The sequence below is a fragment of the Rhinolophus hipposideros genome (assembly GCF_964194185.1).
Source record: "Rhinolophus hipposideros genome assembly, chromosome: 3".
NCBI lineage: Eukaryota > Metazoa > Chordata > Mammalia > Chiroptera > Rhinolophidae > Rhinolophus > Rhinolophus hipposideros.
The window spans coordinates 6,597,761-6,615,531 of NC_138049.1; the positions used below are offsets into that span (position 1 = coordinate 6,597,761).

The 17,771-nt window shown below is 40.3% G+C and overlaps 1 protein-coding gene across 8 annotated transcripts in view; it reads right to left on the reverse strand.

Annotated features, from left to right (window-relative positions):
- The window catches only part of MAP3K4 (mitogen-activated protein kinase kinase kinase 4), an 86,041-nt gene that overhangs the window by 41,390 nt on the left and 26,880 nt on the right, over positions 1-17,771 (reverse strand). For all 8 annotated transcript variants that reach the window (XR_013993117.1, XR_013993118.1, XR_013993119.1 and 5 more), the window contains exons 3-5: positions 13,332-14,674; positions 3,684-3,926; positions 992-1,138 (exon numbers count right to left, since the gene is read on the reverse strand). Coding sequence is in view for 4 of the 8 variants with exons in the window: in XM_081044904.1 (XP_080901030.1) it covers positions 992-1,138; positions 3,684-3,926; positions 13,332-14,674 (1,733 nt within the window). In the remaining 4 variants the exon portion in view is untranslated. The remainder of the gene's footprint in view (positions 1-991; positions 1,139-3,683; positions 3,927-13,331; positions 14,675-17,771) is intronic.

Below are 17,771 nucleotides of genomic sequence, written 5' to 3' on the forward strand. Positions count from 1 at the left end.
GTGGGATCTGGATATGCTAAGCCATCCTGAGGTGGGACGGGGAGATGTCTAGCAAGGACGAAAGCATTCCAAAAACAATATACCCACCAGCGTTGTCGTTTTCTCTGCCATTTCATCTACCTGCCACATTATGTAATCATCTGTGCACCTACTCTAATGAATCCAGCATGTATTTACTACTATACACTAACACTCTACCACACAATACAGAACACAAAACAACCTTAAGTCACAGCGCGGCTTATAAAGCTTTCAGTCTAATGAGGGAAACCTGAGGAGAGAGAAGTGGTTTATCATTAAGTATAAGGAATAAGTTCTAATTATAACTGCTGTGAGAATTCAGAGGTTTAGATAAAGCACACTAAAGGTTACAACTTTCAAATAAAACTTTCTAGACAAAAGTAAAACTTGATAGGAAGTCTTAAATGGGCAGATAAGGAGAAGGGACTTTTTGAGCAGGAAGGAATAATATGAACAAAAGGACAGAGGTTAGAAAGCACAGGTTAAGTGCAGTGCATGTGAGAAGATGGGAGGGTGGGGGGGTCCTTTGGGGAAGAAACAGAAATACATAGAAGCCTGCTCCTGCCAAATCACATTATTTGCAATCCCTCGAATGTGCCAGGTTCCTCACAGAACTCGGCTCATCTGTAAGCCTCAGCTTCCTCACCATTAAGACGGTCCTGGAAGTCCCCAGGCTAGTTCAGGCGACCCCTCTCTGAGCCTCGCTGCATCGCAGAAGAGTTTTAAAGTCAGCACCTAGCACTCGGGGCGGAATATGTGCTCAGCTCTCACCAGACTGAGTGTCTCAGTGCTCATCTCTGTATTCCCAGAGCTGGGTGACGTCCCTAGTGCGTCCCGAGTATCACAAACATGGCTGCTGGCAGATGGCTCGATAAAACAGAAGCAGACTGCGATTCTGTTTGGAGGCCATTGTGCCATCAGGTTAGAAACCCCCCACGCCCCACAAATGACACGCACACGCTGTCCTTACCATCAGCATCTTATGCAGGTCCTCCTCGAAGGCGTCGATGTTGCAGTCCGCCTTCTCCAGGCCGGCCAGGACCTTGTGCAGCATGAACTGGTAGTACTGTTTCATTAGGAGGCCACCCTTGAGCACCTCTTTACACTCTCTGACCAGCTGCAAGAGAACAGCCGCAAGTTCTGTCATATCACATTCTGACCAGATGATGTGTCCGTTTTCACACATTTCCCACTTAAATCCTCAAAACACTCAGAAAGGGAACCTTGCCTCTGAACAACCTAAGCGATTTTCCAGATTCTTTCAGTTCACCTTACATGAATATTGTAGTAGTCTCAAGATAAGAACAAAGTACTGAAAATAAAAGCAGTTAGCATCACACTATGAACACACAAAGAAAATGTCACACAGACAAAAACTAATTTGCTAAACTATATTCTCCTACAAATAAATTCATACAGAAAATAACTTCTGCACAAAAACATCTATTTTTCTACGAGTTTCATTATAAGACAAGGTATGCGAGAGACAAGATATGCAGGAAACCGGTCACTTTTAACCAAAATCATAATGAAGATTCAAATGAACTTATACACCACAGAACATGGTGGTCTCTGTAACCAGTTAGCACAGTTCAGCTACTGTGATTTGCGGCTTTTACCATAAAAAACTTCGAATAGTAATCACAAAAACACACAAATCTAAATTAATCCGATGAAATTAGATGGAAGTCAAGAGGAGAAAAAAGAAAGAAAAAGATGAGTAAAACTGCAACATGCAGGCCCAGAAGGCGATGCTAGAAAGGAGGGAAGGAGACAGCAATGAGATGAGCTGTGAAGCCCTTTCCATTAGTAACATGCTGGCACATCTGTCCTCAACATTCTAAGCACATTAGTTGCAAGATGAGCTGAGACACAAAAGGAACCTCAGCGCTGCTAGTGGGAAAGTGACCTGGTACAAACTCTCCAGGATCTAAAAATGCATGATTCAGTAATCCACTCTTATGTTTTACATTCAAGAAATCATCAGAGATGATGACTAAATATTATATACAAATATATCATAATATTACTCAAAATGGCAATGGGTATTAAATTATGACATAAATATAGTAGAGCATTAGTGTAGCCATTTAAAATCTTGTTTTTGAAAAATATTAAAAGGTAGAAAGTCACATATATATTTTTTAACTTGTATGTGTAGGAAATATGCATGCACAGAAAAACGAATGGAAATACACCAAAATGTTACCGTGGTTATCTCTGAGTGGCAGGAAAAGATAACTTACATTTTTGTAACATTTTTCTGTACCTTCCAAATTTTCTAAAATAAACAACATTGCTTTTACAAACAAAAGTTCCCCTTTAAAATGTTTGAAAAATAATTACCATAAGACAACAAAAGCTAGAGTTAACTATATTAAAAAGTGTTCTGTTCAGATTGTGTGGACATAAATTTCTATGTCAAAGATGTCACTTATATGCTTACAACTGAATCTTTGAATGTATTTAGGCCAAAATTTCTATTTTATTTTTACTCTGGTACTGCTACCTTAATCTAAGCAATGTATTTGGGTTTGTTTTTTTTTAATGTTTTGACATAAATTACTGCTTAATCCTGACAATAGCCCTGTCAGCAAAAAGGAAACGCCACCTTGCTTTACCAGGTTATATTCCTAAAGTCGGGGTTCTGTGGGGAAGGAAAAGAAGTATTTGACCAAAACTTCCTAAATCCCCATGGCATAAGGAGGACAAGTGAAGAGCACGGCTAATCACCGGAAGCCAGACAATGAGAAAGAAATGGAGGGAACGTGGAGGCAGAGCTCTGGTTGGTGCTGGCCGGAAGCTGAAAGCATGACAGGGGGACACAGGGCCCACCTCCAGCTCTGACAGGCACCCCACTCGACACGGACAGTGAGCTGACACACATAGGTCCTACTGCCCTGTCCTGCCACAACCTGCTCTCGTACCCTTGGCTCCAGCTTGTCATTCAGGGCCAAGGAGCTCCTAGTCCTTCAATCTCTGGGGCATGGACATGCACAGTCTACAAATAACATACCAACTTTTCTCCTTCAAAATCTGGAACGTTTATTTTATATAGTGAATGTGGGTATGGTAATATCATAAAGCATAAACACAAACACACCTCCATATTCACTCTGTTATTAATAGATACAACCACTTCCAGCCATTCCGTTGTTACCCTGAAGTATCAAGTCCTAGAAAATCCCAGGCAAAATTAATAACAACTAAGAAAGCGGAAGCTGTCACTCTGTTTAAGCCATACAGTTGCCTCAGCAAGCAAAAATTCCAAACCTCCCCTTTGCATACCCCAAATACATTTATCTGTTTAAATGTAGCTTAAGAGAGCAAAAGAATGAATTTAAAGAACTTAAATTATCTCTTATAAATGAATGTTAAGTTTCTGATCTTTAAAGACTGATAGTAATAGGACACAGGGGGTCATTATCATCACCACGCTTTCATATTCTTTCAGAACAAGGAAAGGTTGAACCACAATCTTATTTTTGGGGACTGCATGTAAAGAACATTTAAAATTACCCTAAAAAGAACAGCTTAAAACCAGCAACATCCTCATTTTTCACTATTTGCAACAATTAGGAAAAAGATCCTGAAAATAAAAATGATGTGCCTGTAGAATTATATAATAATTGCTAAATGTTTTTAAAGTCTTTGAAACAAACCTGCTTAATACTCAAGAGAGACGGCTCTCCGGCGGGCCTCTGTTCCAACCTCAACTTCAGACACTCGTGTATGACATTCAGAAGGACTCGACAGAGGACCAGGAAGGCAGGTTGGAAGGAGGGTAAATCCATGGCTGTCAGCTCATCCCAAGACACAGGGCTGCACTTCTGCTCCGAGGCACGCGGTGTCCTGGGCAGTTGTACATAGTCGGAACCCCACATGGGGTCTGGAAATGCGGAAAACTGGAACGAAAATTCACCGAAGGTTAAAAGAGCACACAGGAGAACATCCTAAGGCTGTAGTTAGAAACTACTATACTCTAGAATTTGCTGAGAGATCTACAAAACTCCTTATTTTACAGGAAAAATAATTTGTAGACTAATTCAACATTTCAACATAGACCCAAAAAGTTCTAGAAGTATTAGAAGGCCGTAAGAACTAAAACCAAACTGCAATATTTTTATGAAAAAAGTATAGCAGAAAGAGAATCAAGTTCACCTTTTTCATCATACATTTTTTATTAATACTTAAAATAATTAGAACACTTATCATTAAGGTTATATTAATATATATGAGGTGTGATCACAAAATACGGTGAATGCTTAAATAAAAACAAAATGTATTACAGTAAAAGACACACTGCCATTCATCCCCCTCAAAATACTCCCCCTCGCTTCGAACACACTCATCCCATCATTCTTGTCACTTCCTAAAGCAGTTCTGGAAGTCCTCTTTCGTGACTGTATTTAGTTGTGCTGTCGTGGCTGCCTCGTTGTCCTGAATCGATTCAAGGTCATTTTACCTTTCATGGTCATTTTGATTTAGGGGAAGAGCCACAAGTCACACAGTGCCAGATCCGGTGAGTAGGATGGATGAAGACACACCGTAATGTTTTTATTTGACAGAAATTACCGTACCAGAAGTGATGTGTGACACGGAGCATTGTCATGATGGAGGATGAAGTAAAGACACTCAGGAAAGAGGACTTCCAGAACTGCTTCAGAAAGTGGCAAGAACGATGGGATAAGTGTGTTTGAAGTGAGGGGGAGTATTTTGAGGGGGATTAATAGCAATGTGTCTTTTACTATAATAAACACTTGTTATTTAAACATTCACTGTATTTTTTTAATCACACCTCATAGTATTATCCCCAGCTATCTCTAGAGTGAGAAAACCAGAAAATTATTAAAATTCAGGAAAAGATTATAAAACCAGCTAGCCACTTATGTAAGCAGAAAACTAGTGGAGCCAACCAATTCTTTTGTCCATTTGTTCTGAGCTATACTAAATGACGTTGGTAGAAAAAAAGAATCTAAAATTGACCTGGCTGGTCCCACTCAAATATCTGTTAATGTTTCCTGGGAATCCTAGTGTTGCTCACCCAATGTACTTTTCCCCATAAAACATGGATTTGGAGTTTTCCCACTGCTCTTAAACCTCTGGCAACATCAAGCTGACCCATCATATTCAAAGACCTTGCTGTCTCCTTTTATTGAGAAAACTGAATCCATCACAATTTGAAAATATCCACTTTTCAATTGAAAACATCAGCAATTACAGCTATTCTGCCTCCAAGGGTTATTCCTATCTATGTTCCCTGTCTTTCAGGGAAGAACTCACATTCTATTATGTTCAACACGTATTTTTGCATTAAAATTAATACACACTTTAGTTTCTCATAACAGGCAAAAGTTTTGAAATAGCCACAGAATTTTTAAATGATTACTTGTGATAAATGTGAAGAGATTGAGTAGAAATCTGAGATTCCAAATCTGAATTGTTAGTCGCAGTACCAGTGTGTATTTGTCTGCGTGTGTGTGTTCCGTCTGCTGAAGAGAACAAAAACAATGGCCGACCACTGCAGTTGCAATGAGCAGTGCTGGAGCCCAGACTGTGCTCCTGAAACATCATTTCCCACTAAAAGCAGCGAGCGCTCCTTGAAGATACATCAGACTCCCAGTCTGGAGCAGACGTACAATCGAAGCTTAAGCAGCCTCTTACATCAGGTGAAAAGAGAGCTACTACGCTTGTGAAAAAAGAACTGAAGCCACGAGTAGAATAACTACACAAGTCATGATACATTCATATAATGCAGTAGCATGTGGCCGGTAAATGCAACTGAGGCACAGCTACACATATCAATAGGGACAGACGCAAAGTGGAGAAGGGGGAGTGGGTGGGCACGACCCACCAGTTATCTAATTGAGGCAGCATCATCACATTTTCTTAAAAAAATTTATCTGCATTACATACAAAAACATATATGTATATATACACAAAAAAGCCTAGAAGATACAAGCCCAACTATTAACTACACTGAGCAGGGGTGGAGGATAAACAGCGACTTTGTTTTTTTAAATATACTTCAATAAATAAGTGAAACAATAGAAAGCACCTTGTTTTACAAAATGAAGGACTAGATCAAAACAGTCTTTACGTTACCCTTCAAAAGTTAGTTTCTATGCTTCTGTACTAGGGCTCGTGTCACAAACTGAAATGTCTGCAGGGCCAGGAGTGTGACGCACACGGAGAGCTAGGGTCGGGTGACAGCTCAGAGTAGGAGACGGTGGGCACAGCGGTAAACGGACGACGTCAGATGCTGTCGTGTGGGAGGTGGGCCAGGCGCGGACAGACCTCCCAGCATTTCAAGGAAAAAGGAAAACCCAGATTTTCACGTGAACCCTTCTAATTTTTAAATGCTAGCTATTAAGTCTAAAACATTTAAAGCCACATGGGACAAAATGTAACTTCAGAAGGCAGAATACTGTATGGTTAAGAGCATGGCTTTCGAGCCACTTCTGGGTTCGCGTCCCAGCTCTCCCACTTCCTGGACGTGCAACCCTGACCATGTTACTTGACCAAGCCCTCCATTCGCGAGGATTCAGGTAACGCTGGCTACTAGTCTTGTTGTGTTGTTGTCGTCACCGACCATGCTTTCCGCTGTCCGAGGGTGAGTTCTGTTCTGTCGGACGTCAGGCTTGATTCCGTTGGCTCACTGTAGCCAAAACCAATGTAGCCCAACTTCCTACTTTCCCTGACAGAAGAACACTTCTTTTAAGAAAACAGAAAACCTATAGGCAAATGAGCAAGTATGTGCTTGTAAGCTTGCCACTTACGTCAATTAAACAGTTTGTGTAACTTTACTAATGAAATCAGACGGGTGATGACTGGAGCAGGTAAAAATGACCTATGACAACGGACTAGGAGCACTGATTGAGACATGGGGAGGGGAGTCCTGCAGCCCCCTACTGTGTCCAATGGGCTGACTCGGCTGCAGGGGGGCGGGCGGCCTGGCTACATGTGAAGCACATTGGAGGCAGGTTTGCTACAAATGCCACTGTCCATGCCCTACCTTGGGAGATTCTGATTTGCCCTGTACCCAGGAAGGGAATGGGTACGTGTGCTTTTAAAAGCTGCCTGGGCAATGCAGACATGCAGCCAGGTTTGGAAACCATCAGCGAAGTTTAAAGTCTGATATCCCCGAACCCTGGGCTTGAATCCTTCCAATAATTTGTAGCTTCTGTGATTTGGAGCGAGTGACCTGCTCTCTGTAACTGTAAAATACAGAAGTAAAAACGCCACTTCATTCAGTTGTTGTGTTTGGCACACGGTAAGGCTCAGTAAGTGGGAGCTTGTTATGGTAGATGTATACCCTATTCTACAAGCTTTATCCGCTCTGAACATAAAAGGCAACCTCTTCAGGATTTGTGCTTATGGGAAGAAATTAGCATAAGTATTGTTGGATCCAAAGACAAACAATTTCATTAGCCACTAAACTTGTAATAATTACACGATCATTTCTAATTCAAAGCAAGTAATTAACAGAGTTACCAAAACCCTTCCTAAAATTTGAAGTAATATGCACGGCAATATGCAAAATCAGACAGCTAATATTTTTGCATATTACATTAAAATATAAATTTTCATTTTATCTTTCTCTTCTTCTGAAAATATATAAATTTCATAAGGTAAAGCAAAAAGGAAGGAGCACAAATTAACCATATCACAATCTATGGCTCAAATATTTCATGGGTGTTTAACATTTTAAAAGCACAAAACCTACAGAACTGTGCAATACAAAGAGTGAACTTTTACAGTATGCAAATTTAAAATCAACTGGACACTGGGAAGTCCCACAATAGGATGCGGCCTGAGGTAGACGAATCTGACTATATTACAAATGTACAAAATAACCTCACTGAAGAGGGTGAGGGAAAAACATACTGACCTAACTAACTTCGGAAAACTTATGTTCTGACTATATACTCCAAGAGTAAAGACAGAAAGAATGAAATGAAACACTATGCTCCAGTTGCTAAATTTATTCCTCACAGGGAGCTGGCGAGCAATTCTGAAACTACTTTACATGTAGGAGCACACCAGGGTTGCACAAATATGCAAATAAACTGTAGTAATGGGGATCAGGTTCCTCACTGCAGGAGAAATAAGCTACAAACAAGCAGAAGAGAAAGGCTAGGATGGAACTTGTGGGGCTGGACCAGCACCAGACACCAGTATGAACCTAGGATGATTTCAGACGGATGGATGGGGAGACAGAAGGAACCACGGATCTGTGCACACACAGAGGTGATAAGACATGCCCATAGTTTCTGACTCTGTCACTGAGAGGACCTAAGAGCAATGACACCCCAACAGTAACAAACACATTCAATGGCCAGACTTTCATTTCTAAGGTCATTTACTGGAGGCCATTCTCCAGTAAAAGGAATCAGAGTTCCTTGGAGAAACAGCTAATTTCAAGACCAGAAAGGGGAAAATACGAGATGATGCCAAAATGTTAAGAAATTGCTCAAAAGCAAGCAAAGGGAAAACCATGCAAAAAACGATGGGGGCATGTCTACAGGACACAGAAGCCAACTGGCAGAGCTCCAGTGGCTAAAGCAGGAACAATCTGAGCCACAAAATAAATAACAATAGTATTGGATTATAACCCAAAGCAAAAAACAAATATTTATGAGTTCATATTGTGATCAATAAATGACTAAATAAATGAGAGAGAAGAAGCAGATCTCATATAGAACGTCTTCAAGTAACATGTGTAGATACACTCCCCACTCTTGGAATAGAGATTAATTCCATCCCCCTCAATGTGGGTTGCACTTAGGGACTCACTTGCAAAGACCCCAGTGTGCAAAGGGGAAACCAGTAACTTGTGGCGAGGGAGGGGCTGACAGACACGACCCTGACCAAGTGATCTAGGTTAACGCCCACGGTGACAATAGGATGTGATAAGGGCACTCCAACTCTGTGGCATTCATGCCCAGTCCCGTAACCCCAGTCGAAGCACGAGAAAACATCAGACAAATCCCAATCCACGGACATTCTCTGAGCCATCAGGTTGTGAAAGACAAGACTGAGATGCCATCCCAGTCAGCGGAGCCTAGGACGACGCGGCAACTAACTGCCACGGGGTGGCCTTCATTGGATCATGGAACAGAAAAGGGACATTCATAGAAAAACAAGAACCCAAATAACGTCTATAGTTTAGTTAACAGTATTTTGTATCAATGTCACTATGTTAATATTGGCAAATGTACCAGAGTTGCTCTTAGAGGAAGCTGGATGAAGAGCATATGAAATTCTGTACTATTATATATCTTTGCAAGTTTTCTAGAAATCTAAAATTATTCCAAGACAACAAGTTCATTCAAAAAAATAATAAGACTGCAATTGCATTGGGAGTAGTTTTGACATAAAGAATAAATCTTTTATATATGTTTACATGGCTTCTTGTTTTATTTTTTTCAACTAAAATCGAACTATAAATAATGTAACAAAACCCACACTTAGCAATAACTGTTGGGAGGGGCACGTAGAAACTACTGGGCGGCTGAGAGGATGCCACAAATTTCTGAGAAAGGTCAGGAAGGGTCACTCTGTAAGCAGCAGAAGGGGCAGGACTCGGAGCGCAGGAGTTCTCCATCACAGACACCCGCATGAAACGGTTACCAGACGCATTCATTCCTAAGACTTGACATCGGCCACGCTAAGGAACTTAAATTACAGCAAAGAGGGAGAAGTAAATAGGAACAACGACATCCTGGGATGCTCTAAATTCCAAGGGAATAAGAAAACCAGGAAATGAATGAGTAAGCGTGCAAAAGAACTAGGATCATCTCTGGATCCAAAAAAGGAGGAGAAAATGAGTTCTGTTCTGTCTCTGAGCTCTCATCTTTCCTCTTGCATTAATGATGTCCTTGCTGCCAGGAAGAAAACTTTGGCTGGCATTGTTTGGTCAGTTATTTAGATGTCAATAAGTTTTATTTGATGGTATGAAACTCTCATTTACAGCAGTTTCTCTACATAAGTATTTTCAAGATACCAACAACTATCTTACAAAGTGAACTTTGGAAACTTACCCATCTGTGAATCAGAGTATAATCAGAAAAGTGTCCTGAGAATATGAATTTACAGACACTAGGGAACTACAATGTTATCTAATTTTGAACAAAACATTAAGGCTATTTATGATATTCATATTATTAAAACAAATTGCAAACATATTTTTTGGTGTTATTAGTTGAGATTTTGTTTTTTAAAGATTTTTAACTATAATAAAATTTTTGAGGAAAATTGTTTTATAAAGCATGCTTACAAGTCAAACAGAATTAAATGTTATTTATACTCTAGTTACAAGTAAATCATAAATAAAAATATACAGACAGACAAAAAAATCAAATATCGTAAGTATATTTCTTCCTTTCTACAAATCCTTCCACTATATTTACTATTACCCCATAGCCATAAAAACAGTGCAAAATAGAAGATATGTACTGAGTACAATCTGCGGTTGGTCGAGATGTTTCTAACAATTAAGAATGATAAAGTCGTTCTCAAATCTAAAAGTTTACTCACTGCTTAATATGCCCTTAAAATATACAATTATTTGGTAATTAAAAGATACAATACATTATAAAAACAATGTAGAACAGTCTTGCCCATACTGACTTACAGTTTGCTTCAAGGAAGAAAAAAATGGAGCAAAAGTTGTAAAAAAAAAAAAAAAAAAAAAAAAAAAAGTTTATATTTGGCTTCTACAGCATTTTACTATTTATATAAATGTCTTTTTTAAGCCTCACAAGAACCCTGTACGGTAGATAGGAAAGAATTATGCCCATTTTACAAACAGACTTAGAGTCAAAAAATGTAAGTCATTTACAGTTATGTGATGAGAAAGAGCCACCTCAGGAATAGAATCCAGTCATCTGGCTTCCAAGTTGTGGTCCTTTTCCGCTCTTTCGTGTTTAGTAAAAAGACTAAAACAACACAAACCTGGAAGGGGTGAATCCATGTATTCACATACATACATACCTCCCCTTACAGAATTATGTTCCTGAAATGGGAATAAAAACAAAGTCTTACTTTCCTACTGAGTTCATTATAACTCTTATTAGCTTGGATTAATCTCCAATACAGAATTTCTCCTTTAGCTTTTGGTGACGATTTCATTATTTGACAAACACATTTCCTCGGGTAGGCATACTCCTCCCACAAAAATTTTTACCATTTGAAACATCTATTTGATAATAATTAATACCTCCCTTGGCTTCCATCACCTATTCTCAACACTTGAACCTTAGAAAACAGTGTATGCTTTTTTCTTTTCATCATTCTCACATTTCTTCTATAATTCATACCTCTTTAAACCAAAATTTAAAACAGGGGCTCCTCTACTTCATTTTTTTTTTAAACCAAACAATCTACAGACAATTTTAATAAAAAGTCTTTAATTCACATACTTATTAAGCTTTGAATTTATATGTGTGTCTTTTTTTCCATAACAAGGATAACCTTTTCAGTTAAATCTCATTTGGTCAAACCAAAGGAACCCAATTTTGATGAGAAAACTATGGGCTACCTACTATTGTCTTTTTCAACATGAGTTTAATATAAAACCTAGCATACTCATGCTCTATGTTTTTCTTGCTCCAACACATCTAAAGGATGTAAAGAACTCCTGTTAGCAGCAATGGTTTATTGCTACAGAGGGAGGGTCTGGAGGGGAGAGAAAGACAATTTGGGGAACGGCATCTAGAGCAGTTTCAACAAGCCTGACAGGCCTCCCGGGGCCCTCATCAGGAGCCCCTCTCTCGGATGAGAACCACTGAGTCAGAAATGAGGTAATACTGCTGGAGCTTTTTCATTCATGTTACTTCAAAAATAAAAACTGCCAACCCTGTCTTCCCATAGGTGCCCTCACTGGAAATGAGCCACTCTTGCCAAAACACTAGACCAAAGTAAATTATTCGCCATCTGAAGTATATGACGAATCCTTATCATCACATATCTAGTTTTGCTCTACTGATTTTGAAACCTGCATTGTAATCAAATCTTATTATAAAACAGTTATTCGTGGACTAAGCAGGAAAAAAACTCATTTGCTCTAAAAAAATGTACAAATAAGAATCGTTCAGAGTTAAAATACTGTTCAAAGAAAATCACATATATAAATTCATTTTTAAGATTTCTAATCAAAATAATAGCTACAAAGTGTTGACTCATTTTGCAAGCATCTCGCTATGCGATGTGAACGCCTGACCCTTTCTCCTAGGGGTTCATGAGCTGGCCATCAGATTAAAAATAAAAATCTTGCAAACTCAGGTCCTCTTCCAGTGTTTCCCACCTTAAAGAATGTCTTCTGTCTTAGCATCTCTGACTCCAAAGCAAGCCAGACTGTGTAATCAATAGAAGTTTTTTGTTAAAAAAGTATAGACATACGTATGTATACAGTTCCTAAAATTTAGAATCAAAAGCTAACACAGGTAGACGGGATCTCCAAGATCTGGGTCCTTCCATTTCAGCCAGATGAACACGCAAAATCACCATAGAAAAATCGCTTGTACTCTTATTATCAAGAACAATACCCAACAATATGCCCCTTCCCTTTTACTATCCTTAACAGTAAAGAATTTCTGCGATATGAAGCTATCAAAACCCAATTTGTGCAAAACCAAATTTCAAACCACTTCCTCCAGTAGGCATTCACCTATCACAAAAATCTTCACCATGCGAATCATGTTTTTGATAATAACTAACACCTCCCCTTAGACTTCCATCACCTACACTAAACACTTTAAATCTTACCAAACAGTGTATACTTTTTTCCTTTGATCATTCTCACATTTCTCAACAATTCACATCTCTTTAAAATACAGTGACCAAAACTGGCCACGCTACTCAAAAGGAGAGTAAGCTATTGCAAAGAATAGAGTAAGAACTATATCCATGACCTTGGGTGCCATATTTAAAAATATTTTAGCATCATGTTGACTTTTGACTGACTCATATTCAGCTTGTGGTCACCCATGATTGTGGCTTTCTTCCCTCTTTATTTATACCTAGCTTGTCCTTCTCCATCCTATATTTATACGGTTGGATTTTTTCCCCTTCCACATACCACCTTACACTTAATTCACTAAATTTTGTGCGGTTCTCATAGATCCATTTTCCCACTGATCACAGTACTTTATAAAAATGTTTCAATCTTCAATGTATAATAACTACCACGTATGTCTTAAGAATATCAAGACTATAAGAGTACATAATAATCAACACACACACACTGTAATTTACAAGTAATAATGGAACCGAGGACGAGAACATGCCAACGCCTCCTGGAAACATACCTCCACTGGATGGTCACTCTTCACCAGGGCTACACGTGCCCTTTGCAAGGAACCGTCCATCAGCTTGTGAAGTCTTAAAATTAGCTTTCTTAACCCCATCTGCTTCAGTGCTTTGTCCACAAATGGTCTATAAATAGAAGTGAGACAATGTCTACTGAAGCCGCCTTCTGTGCTGCAGTCTGGTGCTCCCCAGCCAACAGAATCGTCCTCAGACTCAAGCCGCTCAAGCTTCTTGGACATGCAGTCCTGAGACTGGCTGTTGGAAGTGTTGTCAATGGGCTGTCTGGTTTCTGGGACCCCTGGATCAACGATGTGTTCTTCTTCACTCTCATCTGTGCTACTTTCCAACTCTTTCAGTTCTCCTTCTGTGTCATCGCCCTCGTCTTCTGGCTCATTGCCCTTGGATGATCGAGGAGAAGGGATTTCAAACACTGGCCAGCCAATGTCTGACAAATTCTTGATGCCCAAAACAGTGCCCATAATCCTTAACTTCTGATTCAAGTCCTTTGTGATGTTTAACCACAAGCAGAGTGCCTGCACCCTGTCCTGGAAATCTTTTGCAGCGTATTTTTCGTAGTCCTTTTGAAGAGCCTGCAGCGATGGATAAAGTGCTTCTATGTACTCCAGCAGCTCCATTATTCGTTTGACCTGCTCAAATGATACCCTCTGGCGTTGGAGATGCTCGTGGTATGTGCCATGAGGGGCTCCGCACTGCCCTTCTACTGCAGTGCCATTAAAACCAGCTCCATTGCTAACAAACGCAAAGCCCCCGTAATTCACTTTGAAAGTAAGGATCTCGTTGATGATATCGGGGATGGCTTGACGGGCTGTATATAAAAAGAGGTCCTGGTCGTTAATGGTCCGTCCTGCATGCCAGGCTTGTAGCTCTAACCAGATCAGCTCGTTAGATCGGTTAAACCAGAAAGCAGAGGTACTCTCCTGTCCTCTTTGCTCCCTGTCCTTCTTCTTTGAGACTGAGGTAAGCTTTAGCAGAAGTCGTAATGTTTCAAAAAACTTGAGGCGATCTGCGGGACAGTCAGTCCTGGAAGTCTGCCGTGCAGTTCTGGCGATGGGCATGGGCACAGACACCGGCAGCTGGGCGTGGCTGCAGCCGAGACTGAGGTAAGGCTTGTTGAGATCCACGTCTGGGATCGACTTTTTGGGCAAAGACCCGCCCACGGAGTCTAGCATGAACGAGCACTGCACGTTTTTCTTGTGATCGCGCTCAGTTGTCCTGAGGGCCGCTCGAATCTTCTTCTCCTGTTTGTAACTGTATTCTTCCACATTCTCCCCGAGTTTTCCAGTGTCTTTATGTGGAGGCTGGCTTGACACGTTCATTTTTTCTATTAAAAAATAAATATAACATTATATTACTCTAAAATAGGAAGCTAGTCTCAATATTTTCAATAAAACTGATATTCATATGTATTTATATTTTCAGGCTGTTACTGGAGGAAAAAAATCATACCATATGCTGAAAATTAAAAGAATCAAAAATATATATAACATTTCTCTTTAAATTTTTAAAAAGCTTTTATCCATTCCCTGCTATATTCTAACATTCTCCACTACTAACCTAAAACGAGCTGCTTGCCTCAACGCTGCACAGTAGTTACCCAGGGACTCAAATCTTCACAAGTTACCACGTTCAGCTTAAGAGGGAAAAACAACACGGCAGATGTACCAGAACCCTGGTTTGCAGAACACCTCGATTCCTGCTTCTGCCATGAACTAACTGTATTAACTTAGAGCAAATCACCTAAGTTTCCTGAGTCACTTTTCTCATTTGTACAATGAAGTAGATTGAGGAAAGCATCTCTAAGATTATTCTCATAAAAAACTGAAAGACAAATAAGCTAAAATGTTAACCTTAATTTATTCTATCCCTTGATTTTCTTCTTGGCCACAAACAAATGAACAGTAAACATTTTAAACTTAACATTAAGAAAATTGAAGACATATAGACTAATTTAGTATAATTTGCCTGGTCTGCTATACATAAAATCATTCAAATTAATGCAAAGAAAGTAAACATCACACTTTTCCAGCTCTACCACACGACACCGCACACTGCCTGTTCACCTGTGTGATTCCTACTGGAGATGGGACTAGAGCCTATCCATCATCAAAAACAGTTACAGGCCTATGGCATCACTCAAATTCTGACTCCATGGAAAGAATGAAGGAGAAACAAGGGAAGAATGGAAGGAAGGAAGGAAGGAAGGAAGGAAGGAAGGAAGGAAGGAAGGAAGGAAGGAAGGAAGGAAGGAAGGAAAAAAGGAAGGAGGAAGGAAACAAACAAGGAAGGAGGAGAAGGGAAGGGGAGGAGGGCTGCAGAAGAAAGGAAAGAGAGGTCCAGGGATAAAGGGAGGGAGGGCGGGAAGGAAAGACAGACTTCATAAAAAGGTAACTATAGTGACAACATACCCAGTGGGAACAAAAAGGGTCAGGAAGAGCTACAAGGAAATGCATAGTCCAGGCAGCACTGCCCCAGGCTGGAGCCCAAATCCATAACTTAGTAGCTACCGTGTTTCCCCGAAAATAAGACCAGGTCTTACATTAATGTTTGCTCCACAAGACGCATCAGGGCTTATGTTCAGGGGATGGCATCCTGAAAAATCATGCGAGGGCTTGTTTTCCGGTTAGGGCTTCTTTTCGGGGAAACACGGTATATGACTTGAGACTCAATGTCCTGAAAATGGGGGCACCAATGGTGGCACCAACATCATAATTATTTGACTCTACTTTAAAATTTAAGAAGAAAAAAATACACAGTGAGAAAGAACTCTAGTTGACAATAGCAATGGCAGCTAATACTGACTAAACACAGTCCTCACAAGGCTGCGAGGCAGACTGTTTCACAGGTGGGAACACACAAGGGCTGCCTATACAGACGGCGGCAGAATGCGAGTCAGAAGCCAGGCACCCTGGCAAAGCCATTCCCAAGGCTGTACCCCCGACACGACACACACCTGCCGCCAAAACACTCCGACAGCCCCCTTGCCCAACACCATCTTTTCTTGGTATTCGTGAACAAGAGCACTGGCAAGAAACAACTCACGTGCAACATGTGAAGCTACTTTCTAATACTCATGTGACTGGCGCGTTTAAAACTAAGAGCCCTGGAGACACTCTGCGCCATTTCCTCAACTGTACATTAAAGATTATAAAGGACCTACACGTCACTGGGTTATTATGATATTTAAAGGATAACTCTTTTGAAGACCTAAGCACAGTGCTTAGCGCACAGTAAGCACTCGGTAACTAGTGGTGATACCTGTGCAAGTGCTGCTACAGACAATACAGCAGCCACTGAAATGAACAGCACAGGTTATTCGAGGACATAAAAAGTCCATAAAGTCTTAAACGAAAAAAGAAGCTAGCTATAAAACAGTAAATAGAGAACAACAACATAAATGGAGGCAAACAAAGAGATTACAAGGCAAAGATGGTAGAAGTTGTTATTTCTGCATATTAGGTTTATGGGTATTTTTATTTCTTCTTGTCTGTAGTTTCTAAGTTCCTCCTTGGATCAGATTTCATCTAAAACACACACGTGATAACTTTTGCAATAAGAAGTTATCAAGGATTTGGGGTCTAGGTCTGCTCTCACATTACGGACACTCGCTTCTTCCCCTGACAAACGGCAGGCACTGGAGAAGGTCTCTGAGACCCCTTCCAGATCTAAAATTCTGTAATTTTACGAAATAAAAAATGGAAAGACGTGGAGGAGGAAAGAGACCACCTTCCCTCTTCTTTCCATCTCCTCCACAGCCCAGGAGGACAGCAGGAACTCAACAAACACCTAGTGACGGGTTTTTTGACTGATCGGTGACAGAGGACCAGCCACCTCCACGTACTGCATTCAGATAAGCTTCAGCCCGGCAGCTGCACGGGGAAAAGTCCAAATCGAGAACCAGGAGAACCAGTTCCTAACCTAGTCCTGCCGCTATCGCAAGCCTTCTGGCCTTAAAGAAGTGGCCTTAAAACACCATGCCTCAGTTTCTCAGTCTACAAAATGGGCAAACTGTGCTCTCAACTCCTGTTCTAACAGTACGAACGACAAGTGAAGGAAAAGCAGGTGTACTGTTGGCATCTTCTCACTTTACCACCACAAAGCCACCATGTATTAACTAACTTTGAATCAGTAGATGCTGCCTCAATGATACTGTTTTAGAAAAGGAGTTTCTACAGGCATTTGAAAAATTTCTTTGAGAAAATGGATATGGATTGATTTGAAAGATGATACATTGCAATGGAAAGCTATTAATTTCCAAAGGGGGTAAGTACAGGCCACAGGTTAAACAGCCTACAAGAAATAAAGTTTTAAAAGAAAGAAAAAAAAATCATCTTCCCTGTGGGAAAGACAGACTAGTTACACTTAGGAATTCCTCCTTGGATAAGGTTTCAGTCAAGCAAACAAATACAATAAAATCCATT